The sequence below is a fragment of the Canis aureus genome, chromosome 13 (assembly GCF_053574225.1).
Source record: "Canis aureus isolate CA01 chromosome 13, VMU_Caureus_v.1.0, whole genome shotgun sequence".
Lineage (NCBI taxonomy): Eukaryota > Metazoa > Chordata > Mammalia > Carnivora > Canidae > Canis > Canis aureus.
In genome coordinates, this window is record NC_135623.1 from 59086766 (window position 1) to 59110014 (window position 23249).

General features: G+C 31.8%; 1 protein-coding gene across 7 annotated transcripts in view; it reads left to right on the forward strand.

Annotated features, from left to right (window-relative positions):
• RBM46 (RNA binding motif protein 46) overlaps positions 1–23249 on the forward strand; it is a 49779-nt gene that overhangs the window by 19943 nt on the left and 6587 nt on the right. For 3 of the 7 annotated variants that reach the window (XM_077846466.1, XM_077846465.1, XM_077846467.1), the window contains exon 5: positions 20853–20912. The exons of 3 other annotated variants lie outside the window; for them this stretch is intronic. In XM_077846466.1, the coding sequence (XP_077702592.1) occupies positions 20853–20908 (56 nt within the window). In that variant the 3' untranslated portion in view covers positions 20909–20912. Of the gene's footprint in view, positions 1–16017; positions 16097–20852; positions 20913–23249 lie in introns of those variants that run through there. One more of the 7 variants, XM_077846468.1, reaches the window with a different exon arrangement.

Here is a 23249-nt window from a genome sequence, read left to right on the forward strand (position 1 = left end):
CTATAGATTTCAGTTGGTGATTATTTTGTGCCCCAAATGACATTAGAAGGATAGTGGTTTCCTTAAAAATAACGATAAGAAGGAAGAAGGAAGAGTCCCCTACGATTGATTATAATTGTTTCTTGATTATAATTGTCAAACTCTTAGTTTAAAATTGATTTATTTTATGGTTGCAGAACCATACAGCTGAAGCTTATTTAAAATGGGTAGTCACAGATTTATTAAAGGTAAGGCAGTCTAAAAGGAAAACCACTGTCAAGGGGAGAGAATTTTATACATTGTACGGATGTATTTTATACAGTGCTTATCTATCATAGCCACTCCCAGGGTATGCATATTTTTAGGAGACTTGGATATTCAGAATTTTAGGGCAGAAGGGTAGGTTTCTTTCAAAGAAACTTTTTGGTAGTGTCCTCAGTAATAACTCAGTTGGAGATAGTTGAGAATTTTACAGTCTTGAAATTTAAGTTAATAAATTCTTAGGTATAATTTTCGTTAATGCACAAAATAGAAGCCTTCCATTTTTTATTTTAATAAAGACAATTTAGGTTAAAGATAAAATGACTTGAACAGCAAGTAATTCAAATTAGGGTCCTTAGAGAAAAATGGATCAAATTATTTTTTGGAGTGGAGTATAGGTAATTAGTTGCTGAGCAAGGTTTTCTGATACTTGTATCTGATCTAACATGGTAATACTGAAACATATTTCTATCCCCACTCATTTCCCTTACAAATTTAACTTCGCTTAAATTTCCAATATTCTTAAAGTATAGCCTTAGTTTATGTCAGATTTTCTGTTTAGACATGATTTGCCCATTTGGTTGTCCTATAAAGAAGATCAGATGTTATATGGAACCAGAAGTTTTTCATCAGCTTTTAATTCCATTATTAAGATGGTTTTTATTTGAGTCCTAGGACCATAGTTAACTTCTTCTTCTTTTTTTTTTTTTTTTTTTAAAGATTTAATTTATTTATTCATGAGAGACAGGGAGGGTGGTGGCGGGGCGGGCACAGACACAGAGGGAGAAGCAGGCTCCATTCCATGGCAGGAGCCCGACGTGGGACTTGATCCCAAGTCTCCAGGACCACACCCTGGGCCAAAGGCAGCACTAAACCACTGAGCCACCTAGGCTGCTCCCATAGTTAACTTCTAATGACCTTATAGTTTCCAAAGAAAATCCCTGTTCAAGTATAGTATTCACAACTTAATTTTGTTATTTAGGGATGAAATTAGCTTCAATAAATGAAATACTTAGAGGGCACAGTTTAGTCATCTATTTCAGATTTTATCAATTTTATGTAAAAGCTACTTTTAAAAAATGGTCGATTTGTGTTTCATGCATTTTCTCAGTTTCTAATTACCTAAGAGAAAAGACCTAAGATACAAGCCAAAAATGTTAAACACTAGGGCTTGTTTGGATGCTGTATACAAGGCCTAAGGCCTTGTCTTCAGGGTGTAACATAAAAATCCTTATTGGAGTTGACTAGAAATGTGAGAGAAGGTTGAGTAGAGGCAGCTGAGGAGAAGGAGGGATAGAATTTAGGGAAGTATAGGAATCATAAATTAGGAGTCAAGGAATCTTTGGTCAGAAAACAAATGCCTCACCTTTGGAGGTTACTAAAATAGGGCGGGGAGCTATAGAGAGCCAAGAGGTTACATGTTGCTATATGGGAGATTAAGATACATATAGCTTGAATATTGTTGTGGCAGTATTCTGACTTGCTTTTTACTTTTGTTAATATTGGAGTCTCTGGGCTTTAAAGAGTTGATGTCTTTTTAGGTGCAAATTCTTTTATCTAAAAGTTGCAAAGTTTTATTGGGTGGTTAAGGGCTGAGATCAGTTGGTAGTGGTGGTGTGTTCTTCATATTCTGCTAAATATTTACGTGTTTCAAGCATTGGGTTTTCCTGAGATCTTGAGAGATGGTTATTGGTTCCTGGAATCTCTCAAATAGAGTTCATTAAATATTAAATCATCTTTTGGCTCTGTTTTCTTAAAGAATTCTATCTCTCTAGGCAGTGAATTTAACTACCATTTTAAGATGTCTTCTTTGGTGTAGTAATTTTTTTTTTTTTAGTTTGTTTTGATACCCTTCTGTTAACCCTTTCAGTTTGATGCTGTTTTGAGCATTATTATCCAGCCTTGATGATGTTTGATTATTATATGTGAATGGTCATTTATCTTTTTATTTCAGAATCTTTTAAGAATGTACTTTTAATATCCACATTGTTTTGGTGTTACCATGCCCATTTTCAGGTTTGAAAAGTAAAAGAGGAAAAATGAGACTTTAAATGATTATCATTGGTGTTATGAGGAAAATAGTTTTCTTAAAGGCATAATAGTTACCTAAACGAGTATTAGAGATCAGATAGTTTACTTCTTAGCAGAACCCCAAAAGTTCTTGGTGAGTAGTACTTTAAAATCAATTTTTAAAAAATTTTGGGTTTTTTGGTCCCATTTAAAGTGAACTCTGTTTTAAGCAAAATACCTCAATAGATGAAACTAAAAGCTTGGGATTAATGCCAAAATTGAATGCTTTGTGTTTTTTTTTGTTTGTTTTTTGTTTTGTTTTGTTTTTGATGTGAAAGAGACTATCTTCATCTTCATAATGTCAGATAATGATTTCCCTAACCTCACTGGAAATTGATCACCCAACCAATGGGATAAGAAATTGTTACCCGTTTATATTTAGGAACCTATGATAAGTGGGATACTCAGTGGGTTTAATACATAGAATATATACTTATAGGCTAAGAGTTTCTGTACTAAGTATTTGATGTATGGAGACATTGTGGGTCATTCAGTATCTTTTTAAATAAGCATTTTCTATCTCATAATTTTATATCTGTTTAATAATGGATCAGACTATCGTGTGAATAATCTTGATATTCCTAAAACTTTGCCTCTGTTTTGAATATGGGCCTTCCAATTTTGCCACTGCTTTCCCCTGGAGGATTCTTCAACCACCTAAGTGGGATAAGCAAAATAAAGGAAATAAAGGAACGTCCTGGAGAATTATAGCTTTGAAGAAAGAAAGTCCTGGAGAATACTTACTGGAAGGAGGAAGGTAGCCTCAAATGTGTTACTGGCAATTCACCTTGTTAAATAACTCATTAACAACTAATTGAAGGCAGGGCATTTCTTTTCTTATTTCCGTGTTTAATACCAATGTAAGTGGCAGTTTTTTACTTGTATGACCACACAAAACTTTCAAACAGGACTAGAGAACCTCTGTCACAAAGCAGCTAGTGCCATTGATTGAATTTCATCTGACTTGTATGCCTTTGTTTTGTCTATGATGGATGAAGTTTAATTAAAGAACTTGAATGCCTCTCACGTACTAAGCATACTTTTCTAAGTATCAGGAGATAAACACAAATAAAATACTGTTTTTGGTCTTAAGGCCTCATGATTTACTGAAAAAAGCAGAGACACAAACTCTGCAGAGGTTGTTTTGAGAGTACAAAGGAAGGGCATACCTCCCACCTGATTTGAGTTGTAAATCTTGAGGAGAGTTCATGGGCAGAGGAGTACAATGTGCAAATTCTTGCTAGAAAAATAGCATGGTGGTGGGTTAAGTGGCAAACAGTTGTGTATAGTGTTTGCTTTGGTGATTTCAGTTGATTTTAAAGATTAGAAGTTGAGAGGATGTGGCCTTCGGTTAATTGAAATTTCACCAGTCTTGCTTTTTAAAACTTTGCAAGTTGTTTTTGTTTGTTTGTTTGTTTTTTAGTACAACTATGTGGCTTTAGTTGCTTTTCTTCTGAGCAAGTGATTTTTTTTTCTGGATGAATCGATCTTAATTTGTGTGGACTATTTTACGTGTCATTTTATGGTCTTTTTTTAATATCTCCTTTACATTCTGTTTCCAGTATTCACTTTGTGGCTGACTTGCATATTGCTTCTCATATTTTACTTTGTAATGACATACATCATTAGAATTTTTATTTTTTTGTAGTTATAGAGTGGAAAAATATTTAGAAATATATTCTAAGCATGATAGCCATTATGTTTGCTATCCCTTTACTATCATTAAAATTAGGTTTTGATTTTTTGCTATTACTTGTAATTTGGTTGACAGTTATAAAATAAAATAGAAGATACAATAGGATGAAAGTAAAACTTCTGAGAAGTTTTAATCTGAAAAATAATTGGTGCTTTTTTTCTTATGAGTTATCATTTCCAGATTGATGGGCAGAAATGCAAAAATAAAATTGTGATTTTAAAAATATCTAATAAATTGCTTTGAAACAGAAACTCTTTTTTTAAATTTAGATAATATTTTGGGAGACACTTAAGCTAAATACATAAAATGGTTGTATCGTAACAAAATTTATTATAAATAATTTAAAAAGTAATACTTTTAGAAAGTTGTCTTTTCCAGTTTTAATTACGGACCTAACTTTGATGATACTATTTCAAATTGATGTAAAGAATAAAATAATTTGCTATAAAATTCACTTAAATAAGAAGTAGGAATAGCACCAACATTTGTTCATTAATTTGCTTTCATATGACCAAATGGTGAAATGAAAATTCCATTAACTCAACTATGTATCTTTGACCCTCTAGGGGGCCTAGTGCTCATGAAAACATATTTCTGTTCCTCTTGAAACTTATATTTTTTCCTGAAATATCATCATCTGGTATTACTCATAATTCTTATCTTATTAACACTTCTGTATTAATGAACCATAATTATCATGGAGTTAGTAATGTGAGAGAAGCAGCTTATTTAACATAGAGTATTGAGTAAAAATAGAAGAATGTGTAACCTCAACCACCAACAAACCATGATCTTGGATGGCAAATGAATCATTCACTCTTTGGGGACCTCAGTGCCTTCACCTCTAAAGTATCAGGGTTTTACTTAGTGAGCTTTAATGATTCCTTTATCCCCCCCAATTTATGATTTTGTTTAAAATACAGTGAAAATCTTTGAAGGGCCAAAAATAATACTTGAATTTAAAAAAAACTATACCAAAATATATATATTTGAATTCAAATAGTTTGAAACCAAGAGTTGCTTTTGCAATAATTAACTTTCAGTTTAGTATCCCTTCCTGTATTTAATTGAAAGCTTTTATCTGTCTACTTCACAGCAGAACAACTGGTTTAAAAAAAAAAAAAAAAGGAAAGAGTCACCTGTTTTATTTGCATGATGACAAATAATTGCTTTTTGGTTATTTCCTTTCCTGAATTTTTCAGTTAAATCTAATCAAAACCAAGATTGTATAAAACAACATAATTACTTAAAAGTTTGGAAATTTGTTTTCTTTTGTAACAGAAAATCTAGGAAAATAATGATGTGTATTAAAACATCATGTGTCAGTATTTGTTCCATAGTTATTAACTGCTAATGTGATCTGTGATTTCATTTGCTTTATATATTTATTTAATCCTGTTTGATCCCTTTTTCTTTCATATCTTTGGTTAATACATTCCTAAAATAATTGTTCTAATACACATTTTAACAGGTGCAACTGCTTTATTTTGAAATTTAACATCTGATTTTGTCATTTAATATTTAAGAAGTAATGGTTTGTAAATATTCCCCTCTCATATCAAACGCCACAATAAATTTTGCACGTATACTCTATTCTTAGATGTCAGCAGCAGTTTCTAATTTTGCCACATGATGTCACCTAAATATATTTTTTAGCATGGCGTTGAAAGGAATTTCAGTGTTACATTGATTTTTCTCTCCTTTGTGGCTTATTTTTGGAAGAGAGGGTTAGAATCAGTAAAATCTATGTGAAAAGCTGCATTAGTCTTCTGCCTGTTGTGCCGTTATTTCTGTTTCCTATTTAAAATTTAGTAGACAACAATTGCTTATGATAGAGCAATATAATTTAGTAAGTGGACTAGTGAATGTTGACAGAAAATGTTTTGGAAAAACAGTTTTACTATGATTTTATTTAAGTAATTATCTGTGCTTTTAACTACTTAAAAATTATTCAGTGTCAGTTGCTTCCAGGCCTTTTGGTTAGATTACATATAGCGTCTACTTCTGTGAGTTAATTTCAGATGTATCATCTACTCTAGAGCCAATTTATCCTCTGTTCTAGAGTAATACATCCTCTTTGCAAGACATAGTAGTGCACTATGTCCAAGAATGGTGTTTTTACCTCTGGGGATTCAAAATAAAATAAAACAACAACAACAACAACAACAACAACAAAACACTTTAGTTCTACCATCTAATTAGAAGTTAATAAGAACTCAGATTCCCTTACTCTTTAAATTTGTGGTATTTGCCTGAAGATATGCTAGTTACATGTGAGCCATTGTATATCTCATAGTGACATTTGAACTATAAAAATGACCTATATGTAGGTTTTTAAAAATACATAATATAGTTCAAATTTTAAGAAAGTGATTTGTCTATATACTCTCCTGTGTTTTGATTCAGTAAATAGCATCTGTATACCACACTGATAATGAATTATACTATAATTGTATCTACAACTTTAGGTTAAAAAGTATATAGGAATGCAATCATTAGGAAAAATCTGTTGTGATTGTATTGCCTGATAATTTGGAGAGCGTACACTGAAGTCTCTTTTGTGTTTAAACAGCATAGCTTGATTTTTCTATGCAGATTAACTTAAGGGATTTGCATTTGAGTAAACTTGAATAAGTAAAAATAATGTAAACTAGGATGTACAATTCTAGCTTCCTTATACAGTATATATCTGTGTTGACCTCCACCTTTTGCACTTTTTGATTTTCCTTTTTTTTTATAAATTTATTTTTTATTGGTGTTCAATTTGCCAACATATAGAGTAACACCCAGTGCTCATCCCATCAAGTGCCCTCCTCAGTGTCTGTCACCCAGTCACCCCGACTCCCCTCCCCTTCTACCACCCCTAGTTCGTTTCCAGAGTTAGGAGTCTTCATGTTCTGTCTCCTTCCCTGATATTTCCCACTCATTTTTTCTCCTTTCCCCTTTATTCCCTTTGATTTTTCTTTCATTATATTTTCTAAGGATATTACAAGAAATGCTTTTTAAACTTTTTTTTGTAATCTTGTTTTGTTATGTAATTTTTGTAAGACTGCAATGCAAGCCTATTAACTTAATATTTTTTCTTGTTACCTTTGTTTCAGCAATACATGTTCCAGTCTGCTTGTTTACTGGCCAGGTTATGGGGTAAACAAATAAGTTTGTGGCTTATGTGCCATATGTGTGGCTTTTCTTTTTCTTCTATTGCTGTGTTAATTTTGGTTTAAGAGTGATCAAATCTATAGTTACGAATTTGTGAAAACTATAGATTATTTGAAGCACAGAGTTTTATAAGATTCCAAGTAAGCCATTATGAATCTTTGGAAAACAGTTTTAAAGTTGTATTCTGTACTATAAAGTTAACAGTTTTTGCCAAAAGTAAAAAAATAATTCAAGCAGGGACATACTTACTAATTTAAATGATTCTTACCTGTGTATATTATGTGTCTGTGTTTCCTTGAGGTCTCAAAATTAAGTTTTCTTGAGTGTTCAAGAATCCCTTAGGGATTCCTTGGTATGAAATTTAGCTTTATCAAGTACAGAAATAGTGATGGTATCAGAACAATGGAAAGTTTATCCTTTTCTCTTACGAACTAGAGGCAAAAAGGAGATACTAAGCAAAAATAGGAATACTTGCCCTATGAAAGCACTCTCCTAGCTCGTGAGGGGCATTTACAAATATGATGAAATAGTCATAATTGTTTTTTCTTTTCCATTTCTTAAATTTTTTTTCCTAATTTATTTAGTAGTAGACTTAAGATTTTTAACTTATATTGCAGTGCATCTAGGTTATCTGTGATTTTCCTGGTCTTTTTGCAGTCATCTACTTTTATCATATAAATAAAAGTGTGTGTGTGTGTATATATGTGTGTGTGTGTGTGTGTGTGTGTATACACCAGTGTTTTTAAAAAATCTCACTTCTCTTGATTTTTAAAAACCTTTAAACTTTATTTTTACTTATTTATTTGTATTTATTGTAGTTCATGTGCACACAAGGAGTTGCTACATTAGTGAACATGACTTGGGGAGGGAGATGGACAAGCTTTTTCATTAATCCTCTAAGGCTTCAAAAAGTAGATTGCTGGTATCAGGCACTCTCTCATTTGAGTTGGTGACTAAGGGAATTAGTCCATTGCCTTAAGATTTTAAATGCATTTTCAGGTAATTTTTATTTTGAGTTCCTTCAGTCTAGTATTCTGTATATGACAAGATCAATTCTGTAGCCACCTCCCAAATATTTATATTTAGATATGAAGTATGAATAAACCAAAACTAAATAAACCAAGTACAATTGGCTAATTTATTTAATTATATTTGTTTATCCCGGAATGCTGTTTAAACGTATGGTTCATCAATTCAGGGAATTTACATATATTCTAAAGCCCTATTATAAAATCCAACTTAGGAAAAGTGGGAAACTTCTCTTCAGCTCAGTTCTCTATTGGGGAGGATGGCATTATCTTATGTTCGTGGAGTGTATTAACTTGAGTAGAATATATATCTTTCCTCTATTCTCTCTTTTTTTTTTGCTGGTAGTGGACGGGTTATTCACTTTAATCCTTACTTCATTGTAAGAAAGATACGAAGTGGATTATTAAAAATGTGTAAAATACAAAAGGATTCAAATTTTAAAGATTTATTTATTTTAGAGAGAGTATGCATATGTGCATATGTGAGGGGCCTGTGGGGAAGGGCAGAGAGAGAGAGGAGAGAATCTCAAGCTGACTCCCTACTGATCAGAGAGCCCAACACAGGGCTGGATTCCAGGATCCTAAGATCCTCACCTGAGCCTAAATCAAGAGTCAGATGCTTAACCAACTGACTGAGCCACTTGGGCACCCCAGGATTCAAATTTTAAATTGAAAGAATTGAAGTAATGGGAAATTATGTGTAGGAAATAAGGCCTAACAGTTGAGCTTCTGCATTTGGCTCAGGGCATGATCCTGGAGTCCCAGGATCAAGTCCTACACAGGCTCCCTGTGAGGAGCCTGCTGCTCCCTCTGCCTTTGTCTCTACCCTGTCTCTGTGTGTCTCATGAAGGAATAAATAAAATCTTAAAAAAAAAAAAAAAAGGAAATAAGGCCAAACAAAACTAAAGAATTTATTGTTTAGGGATATAGGAATATGTGGCAAAACCATAGAGAAAAGCAAGGGAATGCTTAACACTTAAAAAGTAGGATCATGGTTAAGGGTTAGAAGGAGAAATTAGAAATGATGCAGGAGAGACTTCTAAGTTACTGATAATTTTCTGTTTCTAAACCTGAGTGAGTACATGTTTTTATTTTGTAAATAACATAGTTGTATATATTTTATATATTCTTCTGTTTTAATAACATACTTTTATAATGAAGTAAAGAATTTGGCAAAGAATGAAAGTTTGCTAGCCAGCCAAGAGTAAGAACTTAATTATTTTATCAAAATTAGAATGAGTAGTTGTACTCTAGGGATTCTCAAATTCTTATAATTCAGGGTATAATATAGGAAAGTTGTGTTGTTTCCAGACCAAATATTTTTATTCTGTTCAGACTAGGTATGAAATGTTTTGTTTCTTTTTGGGCACCAAGTTTAATTAAAACTTGACAACTAGAGAGAACTTGGAAACTCTAATGCAAAGTAGGACAGTGAACAACTGAAGAATTTGGGACTTTTTAGTTTATAAATCCTATTTTTTAAAAAAGATTTTATTTATTCATGAAAGACACAGAGAGAGGCAGAGACATAGGCAGAGGGAGAAGCAGTCTCCATGCAGGGAGGCTGATTCAGGACTTGATACTGGGACCCCAGGATCATACCCTGAGCTGAGGGCAGATGCTCAATTACTGAGCCACCCAGGCGTCTCTATAAATCCTGATATTAACAGGGGAAATATGATTACTGTCTTCAGATGTTTGAGGAGCTGACACCTGGGAAAAAAACTTTAACATGTGAAATCTAGGGGTTAGAATTAAGTCTAATAGAGGAAAGTTTCAAGGAAGTAGATAATGATTTAATACAACCCAGAACCATGTAAGTTTTTAAAGTACTAAAAGCTCTATTTCACTTAGTTAAAAAAGAAAAGAAAGTTAACCTTTGATTTTTTATTTTTTTATTTTTTAAATTTTTTTATTTTTAATTAAAAAAAAATTTTTAACCTTTGTTTTAAATCTATTTATATTGTCAAACAAATATGTAGGGAAAGGAAAGATTCTTTACTAGACAATTAGAATTATCTTCCTTAACACCGCTTAAGAGTATATTAACCTTAACTGTTTTGAAGCCCTCTGAAAAATGTGCTTTTCGAAACTTCAATGTAAGAAAGTTTGGTTTTGGCATTCTTATTTGCCTATGGATAACCTTTCTGTTTATAAGTCACTTCTTTAGGCTTTCTGTTCTCCTTTTTGGCTTATTAACTGGCACCTGACTGATTGTTAATCCTTGTTAATATGTGGTTCATTCAATAAATACTTGCTGAACACTCTGTAAAGTCCTGATGATCTGTAGTGAATCAGACCCAGTTGCTCCCTTCATAGAGTTTACATTCTATGAGGAAGATACTCAGTCACAGTTCTGATAAACATTGTGAAGAGGTATAGGGTGTACCAGAATACATAACTGGATGACCTGACCTAATCAGAGATATGAGAGGGTCAGGAAATAGTACATTGTGTTCAGAAAGAATTTCAGCAAAATGGAATTCAGTACTTAAATTTAGTACCGCATATAGTCTTCATGGACTAAAAGCATGGCATTTGGAGCCAAATTTCCTGAGTTTGTGTCCCAGCTTCTTTACTTATTTGGAAAAGTTATTTTAACCTCTTTGTTCTTTGGTGTCCTCATCTGTAAAATGGGAATGTTAACAGTATTTATCTCGTAGGGTAATTATATGTATTAAATGAGTTAAAATGTTAAAAAGCCCACAGTAGTGCCTTTTGTATATTAAAATGTGCCATGTAAGTATTGAAAAGTAACATTTTTTTCAGAAAACAAATCCAAGACAACTGTTTCTAATAATTTATAATAACAAATGTTACTAGTAATAATAATAGTTCAGATTCTTTGAACACTTAAAAATTTATAAATTTATAAGTAATTTTATAAATTTAGCATTTATGCTAAATGCCTTTATATAGCACTTGCTTGAGGTAAATATTACTTTAATGTCTATATACTTTTTTGGGTAACAAATGAAGAAACTGAGGCTTTAGTAGATTAAATCATTTGTTCAGGATTCCCCAGTTAGCTAAGACTCTGTGTGCTCTTAGCTGCCGTTCTTATGTCATGTGATTCAAGTGAAAAACTGACCTTAGTCTGATGTTAAACAACAGACTATGAACTTGTAGAATATTTTTGGCCAATTATTCTCCTAAAAATTAAAATAGAAGGAAGTGGGTCTTTGTTCCATGCTTTACTTCCTTTTCAGACAGTTTTATCTTGACCAGTCCTACAAGCCTGTATATCAGACCAATTCGGTGTAGTGTGGACCTAGGACATCTGTTTCAAACCTAAATGAATCATTCTAAATTACAAAGATCTTGTGAGTATACTTCGTTTACAAAGTAACTGGGATCTTTAAGTTTAGGGTAAGCATTGACAACCAGTAGATGATGTGTTTTGTTTTTTGTTTTTTGTTCTTTTTTTTTTACCTCTATCAGATGCTAGACAGAATTTCACATAGGTGGAGTTTGTTTATATCTATTTCATGGTCCCTTGTTTGGTACTTTCATTTTGCTCTCTGATTATACTCAGAACATCTCAAATACATAATTCAACCATACAATTTTTCACTCCAATTTTATCTATGATTTTTCATTGTTATTTCCTTGTTCAGGAACCAACAATGGCTTGCTATTGTGGTATGATTAGGTCCTCTGAACTCCACATTCTCTTGTTCAGAATGCTCTCCTGGTTTTCCCCATCTTACCTAACCATAGACAAATACCTCTTGTTTTGGTTATCTGGATTCAGATTGCTCATTGGTACTTCCAGGCCTTTCCTAGTGTTGTTCACTCTACTTGGAATATTCTCCCTGATTTCATTGACTTACCTTGTTATGAAGCTTTTCTTAGACAAAGTAACTGCTGAGGATAACTTGTTCTGTATAATATTAACAATTTAGTAATTTTTAAATTGCTGTTTATTTACTATTATAAAATTTTTGATCCCTCAGGATTGTAAAGGCAAGGGACTTTTGTACATAAGTTTTTTTAATTGTTATTATTTCCTGCATTTATATAGGTCCGTACTGTCTCCTCCTTTAATACTTAGCATGTAGTGCTTTTCAAATAATTGAAAATTATCTATGTGCTGTAAGATTAAAAGATAAAGATTCTTATGAAAGATAAAGGCTGTACTTTGAGCAGAAAGTGACAAAGGATTGGAAAGGAAATATCTGAGGTGGTAGGTACAGACACAGAACAATTACATTATGAATGGTGGTTAACAGAATGATATATACTTATATTTCATTTAAATAGAAATGATCAGTATGGTTTTAGTGAAATCCTTGAAATGACTTGACATGAGTCATGGATTATTTTATATTAAAGATGTGTGTATTATTTATACGTATAAATGAAATTTGGATAGTCGAAGAATAGGGGATTTTGGTTGTACTGTAGAATATAATGGATCATATTACATGCAATTTTATAATTTTATTGACCATTATGAAGATTCTTAAGCTCATTACATAAGCTGTAGTTATATTTAGTACCATCTGTAACATTTCTTAGACTTCACAAATGGAAAACAGCAATAGCTTGTTGTATGTTATTTCTAAACTACTTATACTAGCTTGCATTTCATGTTCATTCTTCTAAACAGGTATAAACTAAGAAGATGGAGTTCTTTTAGTTTAGTTTTCTAAAAGCAAGAATAGCCCTAAAAGTTGAGCTTGCTAATGTAGAAATTTTATTTGGATTATACTGGAATCCTGTGCATGCAGTTATTTTCTGTTTTGAAAAGAAGGAAGAGTAGTATGCCGTATCTGAGAGTCTGAAAAACAGTTCTTCATTTTTTTGTACCAGTTATTTAAAAATTTATATGGAATTCTTCTTCAATTCTTCTTCAAACTGAAAATCAGTGAAATCTTAAGAGATACACAGTTTTCCTGTATAATTAGTTTTAAGTGACTTCTAAAACTTTTCATCAGGGGCACCTGGGTGGGCTCAGTTGGTTAAGTGTCTGCCTGTGGCTCAGGTGCTGATCTCAGGGTCCTGAATTTGAACCCTGCATCTGGCTCTCTGCTCTGCGGGGAGCCTGCTTCCCCCAGATCTCTCTCTTGTTCTTTTTCTCCCTTGCGCGTGTGCTCTCTCCCTCTCTCAAATCAATCAATCAATCTTTAAAAAAAAGCCTCAAAAAATAAAACTTTTCATCACTTGTTTATAGAACAATTCATATCCACAATGTTAGGTCTTAGTGCATATAATGAAAATAAATACCCTAATTAGTAGGAATTTTACCTAATTTATCTTTTTTGGCTTTTATTCCTACATAACAACACTAAAAATAGCGTATCTAATGATTGCATTTTTATAGAAAATAAGATCCTGTCTCTGATCTCTGAAATTTGATGTATCCTATTCTTATTCTTGACTTTTTGACATGCCTTTTCTTTTCCCTAGTTTTTTCCTTGTGTCTCAATAATTCCTTACTGAATAATCACTAATGTTGTACACCTGAAAATAAAAAAAATAGGAAACACATTTCTTTTGAAATAATTTCTTAGAATATATTCATTAACAGTCAATACTTTTTAAAGGGAATGATGCTAACAAATGAGATTAAAGGACTAGTAACCTTCTGTTTAACATTTACTTGAGATTCTGCTGATAGTTTTTACTTTTCCTTTGAGGATTATCATCATGTCTTCTGCACATTAACAGAAATGTAATTGTCCTAGACTGATAATTTAAATCCCAGCATTTTTTTCTCTCTTAAGATTAATGCATTAATTGTGAAACTCCAGGTGGTAGTATGTGAAGGCCTTATGGAGGGACATCTGGTTCCATATTTAATAGTAATTTCGATTAGCATCTTTACTGAAAATCACTATTAATAGTTTTTAAGTTACTCTGAATCATTTTTATTTTGACCATAACTGTGTTACAGTGTTTTATTTTTTGACCATAATTATAAATGATCAGTTTCTCATTTATGTATATCACTGTGATAGCTGTTGTGATTCCCCCCTTTTTTGACTTTGTGATTTATTACTTTACATGCAGTCAGAAAAGTCCACAAATGACTGTAAGCTTTGTGGAATTACTACAAAGGAACCACATCCTTTTAACTACTAGGGGAAGACATAAAATATCAATATCCCAAAAAGCTCCTTCGTTTGTACCCCAATGCACATATTACCTTCTCTCTTCCCACAGGAAACCATCTTTCTGACTTCTGTGTTTTTGAAATTTATTCAGCATTTTATATACTTTTGTCTGGCTTCTTTTAACATTATGTTATGAATAAAGATTGGTCCATGTTACATGTGGCAGTACTGTTCATTCACTCTCGCTGATAGCAATGTTCTATTAGAATGTTAGAATTTATTTGCTGTTTCTATTGTTGATAAATATTTGAGGTACTTTCAGTTTGTGCTATTTGAATAATAATGATGCTGTGAAGATTCTTGCATGCATTCCTGTTGAATACATGGGAGTAAAAGTGGGTCATATTTTTAAAACTTGGGTAAATAATGCCAGTTTTTCAAAGTGATTGTATCAATTTACGCTTCATGAGCAGCATATAGATTTTGGTTGTTCCAAATTCCTGCCAACACTTGAGTATTACTAACCTTTGAGCATTTTGAATATTCTGTTAGTATATATTGATGTCTCAATGAGATTTTAACTTTTATATCACTGTTTACTAATGATATTGAACATCTTTTAAGAGAATTATAGGGCATTAAGATATCCTCTTGATGAAATGTCTGTTAAGTCTCATTGAAAACAAATGATGTAGTGGGTTGTTTGTTTTTTTCTTTATTACTTAAGATACAGTCCCCTTGTTGGATATGTTTTCTACAAATATCTTCTTCTGTGTGGCTTATTACCTTTATACCCTATTTATGGTACACTTTGAAAAATACAAAAGTTCTTAATTTTAGTTTGGTTCATTTTATCAATCTTTTAAAGTTAATCCTGTTTGTGTTTAATCTTTGCTTAGATTTGCTTATCAAAGTTGTGTGATATTCTCTTATATTTTGGTATTTTTTTTACTCTTTTAAATTTAGTGAGGGTGTAAAACTACATGTTCAAGTTTGGTTTTATTCTCAGTATGTATAATCATCTACATAGCACTGTTTATTGAAAAGACTATCCTATTCCCATGGCTCTGAAGTGCCACCGTTAGTGGAAATCAAGTATGTATGTTGTGTTATGTACACACAGGCACACCTATATACATATATATGCTTCTTCTGGATTCTTTATTCCATTGATATAATTTAATTTAGTATACCATCTTTAAGTTACTACATTGTAACTTTGGAAAATCTTAAGATTTGATAGAGAACATCTTTACCTGTTTTTTCTTAATTATCTTAGCTCTTCTCACCCTTATATTTCCATATGAATTTTATAATTAGATTGTAAATTTATACCAAGTTTATACCAAAAAAGAAGTCTACCTGGACTTTGATTAAAGTTGACTTGTATCTATAGATCAATTTACAAAGAAATGACATATTTTATAGTATTGTAACTTCTGATCCATGAACATTATAGATCTCTCCATTTATTTAGGCTTCTTTAATTTCTCCAAACATTCAGTAGTTTCCTGTGTAAATTTCTCCTACATCTTTTATTAGATTTATTTATAGGTATTTAAGGTTTTTCAACAGCATTGTAAAAAGTGCCTTTTAATTTGACTTCTGATTGTTCCTGTTTTTATAAATTCAGCTCTTATGTATTGAATAAAACTACTTGATTTACATTATTTTTGGTTTGATCCTACATTATTTTTAATTTTCTACCTACACAGTCATTTCAGTTGCAAATAATGAGCTTTTTCCTTCCTTTCTATCCTTATAGTTTTTTCTCTTGCCTTATTGCACTGGCTAGAACCCCTTGTCCAGCATTGAATACAAATGATGATAGAAGGCTTCCTTTTAAACTTTCACTATTTCGCCATTAAGGTAGGATGTTTGTTGCAGCTTTTATTATAGAAGCTCTTTGTCACATTAAGGGCATTTCCTTCTATTCCTAGTTTGCTAAGAGTTTTTATCAAGAATGAGTTGGGTGATGAATTTTATTAAGTGCTTTTTTGTTTATACTTAGATAATTATTATTTTTTTTGTCTCTTCTTTTAATGTGAATTGCATTGATGTTTCAATGTGACATCAACCTTGTATTTCTGTAATAGATGCAATTTGGTCATCATGCGTTCTCCTTTTACTGTATTGATAAATTTGGTTTTTGTAATTTTCTTTAGGATTTTTATACCTGTGTTCATTTGGTTTTTGTAATTTTCTTTAGGATTTTTATACCTGTGTTCATTAGTGAGATTGGCCCATACCTTTCCTCCTAAAAGAAGGAAGTTTTTTTTTTTCTTTGTTGTATGGAAGAGTTTGTATATAATTGGTATGATATAGTTTTTGAATATATGAAATATCTAGGAAGCCATTTAGTTTAAAGTTTTCAGCCTTTCTTTTACTACAATATTCCCTGCTAAAGTATGGTTATAGCTGCAACATTTATATTTTGCTGTATTTTATTTTTATAATTTATTTCAAAATATTTTGTTTTAATTTCTTCTTGAACATAGGAAATTCTAAACATAACAGAAGTTTTTGTAGTTATTTACATATATTTTTTACTATGATCAGAAAGTATCATTTCAGTCCCTTTGTTTTGTAACAACCAATTAGTATATATATGCCATGCTTGCTTATTAGAAAGAATATGTTTGCAGTTGTTAATTGATTGCAGTGTATTTGCGAGCATCGCTGTGGCAATATACCACAATCTGAGTGGCTTAAGCAATAGAAATTTACTCGCCCATAGTTCTGAAGGCTAAAAGCCAGAAATTGAGGTGTTGGCAGGGCTATGTTTTCTGTTAGGCTAATAGAGAATTTCTTTGCCTCTTTTAGCTTCTGTTGTCAGCAGGCCTCAAGTTGTTGGCTTATAGTGTTGGCTTATGGATGCATTTCTCTAGTCACTGCCTCTGTTGTAATGTTGTCTTCTCCCGGCATGTCTGTCTTCACAAGGCAGTCTCCTTTCTGTTTTTCTCTGTAAGGATACCAATCAGATCAATGACCTAATCTTAACTAATTATATTTGCAGTGACATTATTTCACATAAGTTCACATTCAGAGGTAAGAGCATTTGGTACTTCACAACGTATCTTTTTGGGGCATACAGTTCGGTTAGGTCAGGTTTGTTGATCATATTTAAATTTTATCATGATTTTTTTGTCTGCTCGTTCTGATATTGAGAAAGGGTGATAAAAACCACCCACTGTGATTATAGATCTATTTTTATTCCTCCTTTGGTTCTGTCAGTTTTTGCTTTATATATTTTGAGATTTTATATATTAGGTGCATGGAAATCTAGAATTGTTATTTTTTTTGGTGAAATGTACCTTTTGTCATTTTGCTGTCATTCCATCTCTATCATGAATTCCTGACTTAAAACAAACTTTACGTTCTCTGATATTAACGTAAGCTTATAAGCTGTCTTTTGGTTAAAGTTTGCATATGATGTATATTTCCATTTTGCACCTTCTGCTTTTCCTGTATCTTATCCTTAAGATAACACCAGTATATAGTTAGATTCTGTTGTTGTTTTTGTTGCTGCTGTTTTTGTTGAAAGTCTATTCTTTGAGTGTTTGGTCAGCTAGCATTTACTGTACTTATTGCTTTGCTTAGAATCTCTCATCTTGCCATTTGCTTTTTTTCCTTGTTCTGTTGTCCTGTTCTCCTTTCTTACTTTCTTTAGATAGGTGATTACTTGGCCTTTTTTCTCTTCCTTTAGCTATATTAGAGCTGTAGAGTCTTTACTATTATTTTTTTTCTTTAAAGATTTTATTTATTTATTCATGAAAGAGACAGAGAGAGAGGCAGAGACATAGGAAGAGGGAGGAGAAGCAAGCTCCAGGCAAAGAGCACAATGTGGGCCTTGATCCTGGGACTCCTGGGACTCTGGGATCACGCCCTGAGCCAAAGGCAGATGCTCAACTGCTGAGCCACCCAGGCGTCCCGAGTCTTTACTGTTCTTTTAGGGATTACCCTGTAGACTCCAACTTGCATTCTTAATTTATTGAAGACTAATATTAATTAATGCTTTTATCATTTTCTAGACAGTGCAAGAGCCTTTGTACACTCTAACTTATTTCTTCTTCCAATTTCAATAGTGCCTTGGTATTTCTATATGTTTTACCTTTTTTTTTTTTTTTTTTGAATAAGTAAGCTTCACACTTAGCATGGAGCCCAGTGCGAGGCTCAAACTCATGACCCTAGGATTGAGACCTGAGCTGAGATGTAGAGTCAGACACTTAACTGTGCCACCCAAGTGTCCTGATATTTCCGTGTGTTTTAAATTTATATATTTTAATCCCGACATACCTAGTTATAATAGTTTTTTGTTAATATACATTTGTATTCATTTACCATTTATATATTTATCATTTCCTTTGCTCTTCATTTCCTATTACATCACCAAGTTTCCACTATGATTATTTCTATATATTCTGCCCAAAGAACATTAATTTGTATTTTCTTTAGTGTGGATCCATGCTTATGACAGATTTCATTTAGTTTTGTTTTACCTGAATATGTCTTTGAAAGAAATATAGATAAAAAAATATATATTTATATAATATACAATAAATAATATATAATAAATATATTATATATATATATATATATATTATATATTTAGGTCACCAGTTATTTTCCTTTAGCCATTTGAAGTTATAATTCCACTCACTGTCTTCTGGTTTCCCATGGTTTCTGTTGAGAAGTCAACTGTCGTTTATTTATTGCTCCTTTGAACATAAACTCTCCTCACCCCTGCAGGGAGTTTTAATATTTCTCTGTGATTTGGGGGAGTGTCATTAAGATGAACTTACATATGGTTTTCTTGGTTATCTTAATTGAGACTTTCACTGCTTCTAAAATCTGTGAATCAATGTTACTCAGTTGTTGCAGAAAATTCAGTTATTCTGTTTTAAAATATTGCTTTTGTCTCATTTTTTTCATTTGGTACTCCAGTTACACCTGTGTTAGACCTCTACAGGTATCCCATATATTTATTATGTTCTTTCTGCATTTTCCATTCTTTTTATGTGTAGTCTGTGTATTTTCTTCAAATCTTTTGTTTGGTTCATTAGTTCTTCTTACACTACCCCCCCCCCCTTTTTTTAAAGCATGTGTCTATCATGCTGATAAAACCATTTATTTGTATTTATTTCTCAGTTCTAGAATTTCTTTTGACTCTTTTTTGATTTATATTTTTTCTTCCAAATATTTAGTCTTTTATTTCCTTGAGCATATTAGGCATAGTTATTTTAATATCTAGTTCTGAAAACTTTTACCTAAATTCCCTGTAGATCAGTTACTGTTGACTATTGTTTCTGTTGGTTTTAGGTTAGATTGTTTTATCTTTGTATGACTGGTTATTTTTGATTGAATGTCACATATGTCTATGAAAAATAAAGAGTTTGAAAGCTAGCATGCTGCTTTAATGTTTATAAGGGAAGATTTATTTTGCTTCAGAAAAATGGCCAAGGGACTGTCAATCCCAGAGTGCCTTATTAATCCAGGAAGGCACTGGGAAGAGTTGAAGTTAATCTCTTTTAAAGTTGGTCTACTTCTAGTTCAGTTTTATTCAGGTTCGAGACATGCCTTATCACTAGTTTTTCAGCTCTGATTTTGTACTTTTATCCTTAGAAATTCGTCTATCTCTTGTTATCTTCTGTTGGCTGTCAGATACCTCTACAGGATCAGCTAGTCCTTCTAGGGGAAACACACCTCCAAAAGATGTGCAAACCATTTTGGGTTTCCTTCTTATCCAAGATCATGATCCCATAATTCTTCATTGTCTTCCTTGATCCTTCTTGGTGCTCTCTGATAGATACTGTTGCTTGTAATAATTGCTTCCATTTTCTAATTCTCACCAGGAAGATTGATTGAAGTTACCTAATTTCATTATGTAGAAATCAAGAAAATATTGTGACTATTTTTTTTTCTGAGTTATCTTTAAGATGGCTGTTTAAAAATCTATAGTTCTTTGTGGATCATCAAACATTTTCATTTGTTCATACTTTTTTGCACAGTATCTTAGGAGAGGGTTGGATGTATGTCCCTACCAGAAAGCTTTAAGGGATATAAAGAGATAGCCACTAAAATGTATGGATAATCCAGAGTTGTACTGTATATGGTTATATTGGGCTTCAAGTAGATTGTTGAGCTATTAATAAGCAAAAATTTTTTTAAGCTTAGTATTATTTTGGCCATCTATCTCTTTTTAAAACAGAAGGAAAGGATGGTGGTAGTTTTCAAATTTGTTTAGATTCTTTGGGCTATCTGCTTATCAGAAATTGGGCAATCTTATTTGTTTTTAAAGTCCTTTATTAGTAGAGTAGCAATTCTTGAAAAAACCAACTAATAAGGACTTAATTGGTATAGAAATACTTTTGATAATGTATTAACTCATACTTTTCATTCAGATATCAAATACTGTTCTCTTTGTTCATCTTTGCAGAGATTCAGAAATGATAATTATTTGTCACTTGTTTCTTTTCTCTATTTTCCTATTTACTGATCAGAAGGTTTTTAACTAAAGTTATCAAGGATTCCATGCACTTCCAAGATTAGGGATAACACCAATCTAAAGACTCAATTCTTTTCTGTCTTCACTGATTACAGACAGGGAACACAATCTCTTCAGCCTGGACCTATGTAGAAGAATTTGGAGAAAATAAACAGGTAAGAAAAAGTCTTTTGGGAATATTAAGTGATATATTTAGTTTTCAGAAAGCCAGTTATAAATTATCCTTCTTATGGTTATAAGAAGAAATATTTAAAATTGTCTAAAGAAGCTTGTGAAATAATTTGGTTATAAAAGTTTTGTTAATTATAGATTCATTAAGCAAAGTTCAGAAAGTTAAACTGGTTCCCATATTTCAGGTCTTCTCAAGGCTTATGACATACTAATGTATGTTGTGAACCACCAAAGATGGTAAACAGTGTTTTAATGTAGATTATTCAGCATTTCTCAAGATTACCTGTGAAATTTACCTATTTTTTTGAATTAATACAACTAAAATTATTGTTGATACAATACAAAAATAAAAATAAAAGTTATTTACTAGGATTCACTCTTTAGTTTTTCCAACATGATACTGAGAAGATAAGTTTTAGTAGAATGTTAAAGGTAGTTTATAGTTCAAATAAATATTACCATTTAAATTCCTTTTTACCTGTTGAGGCAAAAAGAATGTTGTGGTTCCCTGGGTAGACTCCATGTTTTAGTTCTTGTTGTTAAATAAGCGATTTCATCTTTCTGTGCCTCATTTTTCTTGTTAAAGAGGAAAATAATAGTACTTATTTTATAAGGCTTTTGTAAGGATTAAGTAGTGTTGATGTTGTATAGTTATTTTTGCACTTTGTAAGTACTCAATAAATATTAATAGAATTCATACTTGAGATACAAGGAGATATATTTTGCTTGAGGCTTATAACTATTGTAGATCTTAACATAAAAACTCAAATATATGATGTTATTGTCAGAAGTACCTTTTCTAACAAGTCTTTATAGTTCAAATTTTGAATTATGGGGACTAATTTTACTGATAGAAATGAAACTTGAAAAGAGTTGCTATCTTTCCTAAGACTTTTATCGTCTCCTAACTTTTGCCCAGATAGTTTTTTTTTAGCAAGTTACAATTTTTGAGCCATACTGGATCCTAAATAAACTGTAGTGCTCAGATCATAAGTTTCTCTCTTGTAGGTTGCATTTCTATTAATCTCTTCCAAATGGTTTAGAAACTGTCATTAAAAGGAATTTGACATAATCTGTTAAACAAAGGTAGCAAATTGGAAGCTCCTGATATGGTTTGCTTTGTCTGTTTGGTTTTTTGAAAGGAATGCACCTAGATTTAATTTCAGGACAAATAGTAGACACCTGTTATACATTTAGTCCTCTTTGAGTTCTTTTTTCATTTGTTTGTTACATCTTAGCTTCTTAGGGCAGTTAAGTTTGTAATCACTGTGTTTAACATAGTTCAAGAATATTTTTGTTTTGTTTTTAATGTTTCCCTATTACATATTAGCCCCCCATTAAATGTTCTTCCCAAAGTGATTTGCAAGTTGTTCAGTGAAATAACTGTTCCTAAGGTCAAATAATTGTTCCTAAGGTCAAACAAGTTTGGGAAAAACTGTGTACTATATACTGCCCTAGCATAATCATAATGCTTATTAGCATATTGAAAAGCATAGTAGTAGCAACCTGTACAAGTGTTAAATCAGTTTTACCAATTTTATTTTTTCAAATTTTTTTTTCTTGGCTAAGGGATTCTTAATGTTTTGAGGTACTTGAATTGTAATAGGTTGGGAAACACTGAAACTAACTCAAGGAAACACTTGGGTTTTGTTTATAACTTTATTGACAATTGAAATACAATAAAGTGCACATTTAAAGTGTACACTTTGGTCAGTTTGCATTTATGTATACATCTGTGAAATAATATTACAATCAAGAAGACAAACATTTCTGTCACCCCTAATGTAACCTGTTCCTCCTGGAGGACTACCTTCTTTTTCAAGCAACCACTGATCTGATTGCTGTTACTATAGATTACTTTGTATTTTCTAGAATTTCATACCTTTGTTTTTGAATGTTTATAATCTTTAGATAAATTAGGATGAAACAGTTGTAATTTCTTAAAAATATAAGTACAGATACCTGACAATTATAGGTTTATAAAAATTGTTATATACAAAGTTTCACAATAAGAATTTGAAACTCACATCACTCTTTCAAAATTATATGGAAAATATATTGTAAATTTTAAAAATACTTCAATTAAAAACAAAAGCAGGTGATTTCCCCCCCCAAAAACTGAATCTGAAAAATATAATTACTAAAAATAGAGAACTAGCCAACTAGAACTTTCTAGAAAGGAGTTAGAGATAATAACTTTCATTTTTATCCAGCCACCATTACTAAGATTAACATATTGAAAGCCTCCTAAAAATCATCTTAAAACAGAAAAACTGACTTAAGCTACTCTGTGAGCCTAGTCGTAAGAAAAAACATTGGTC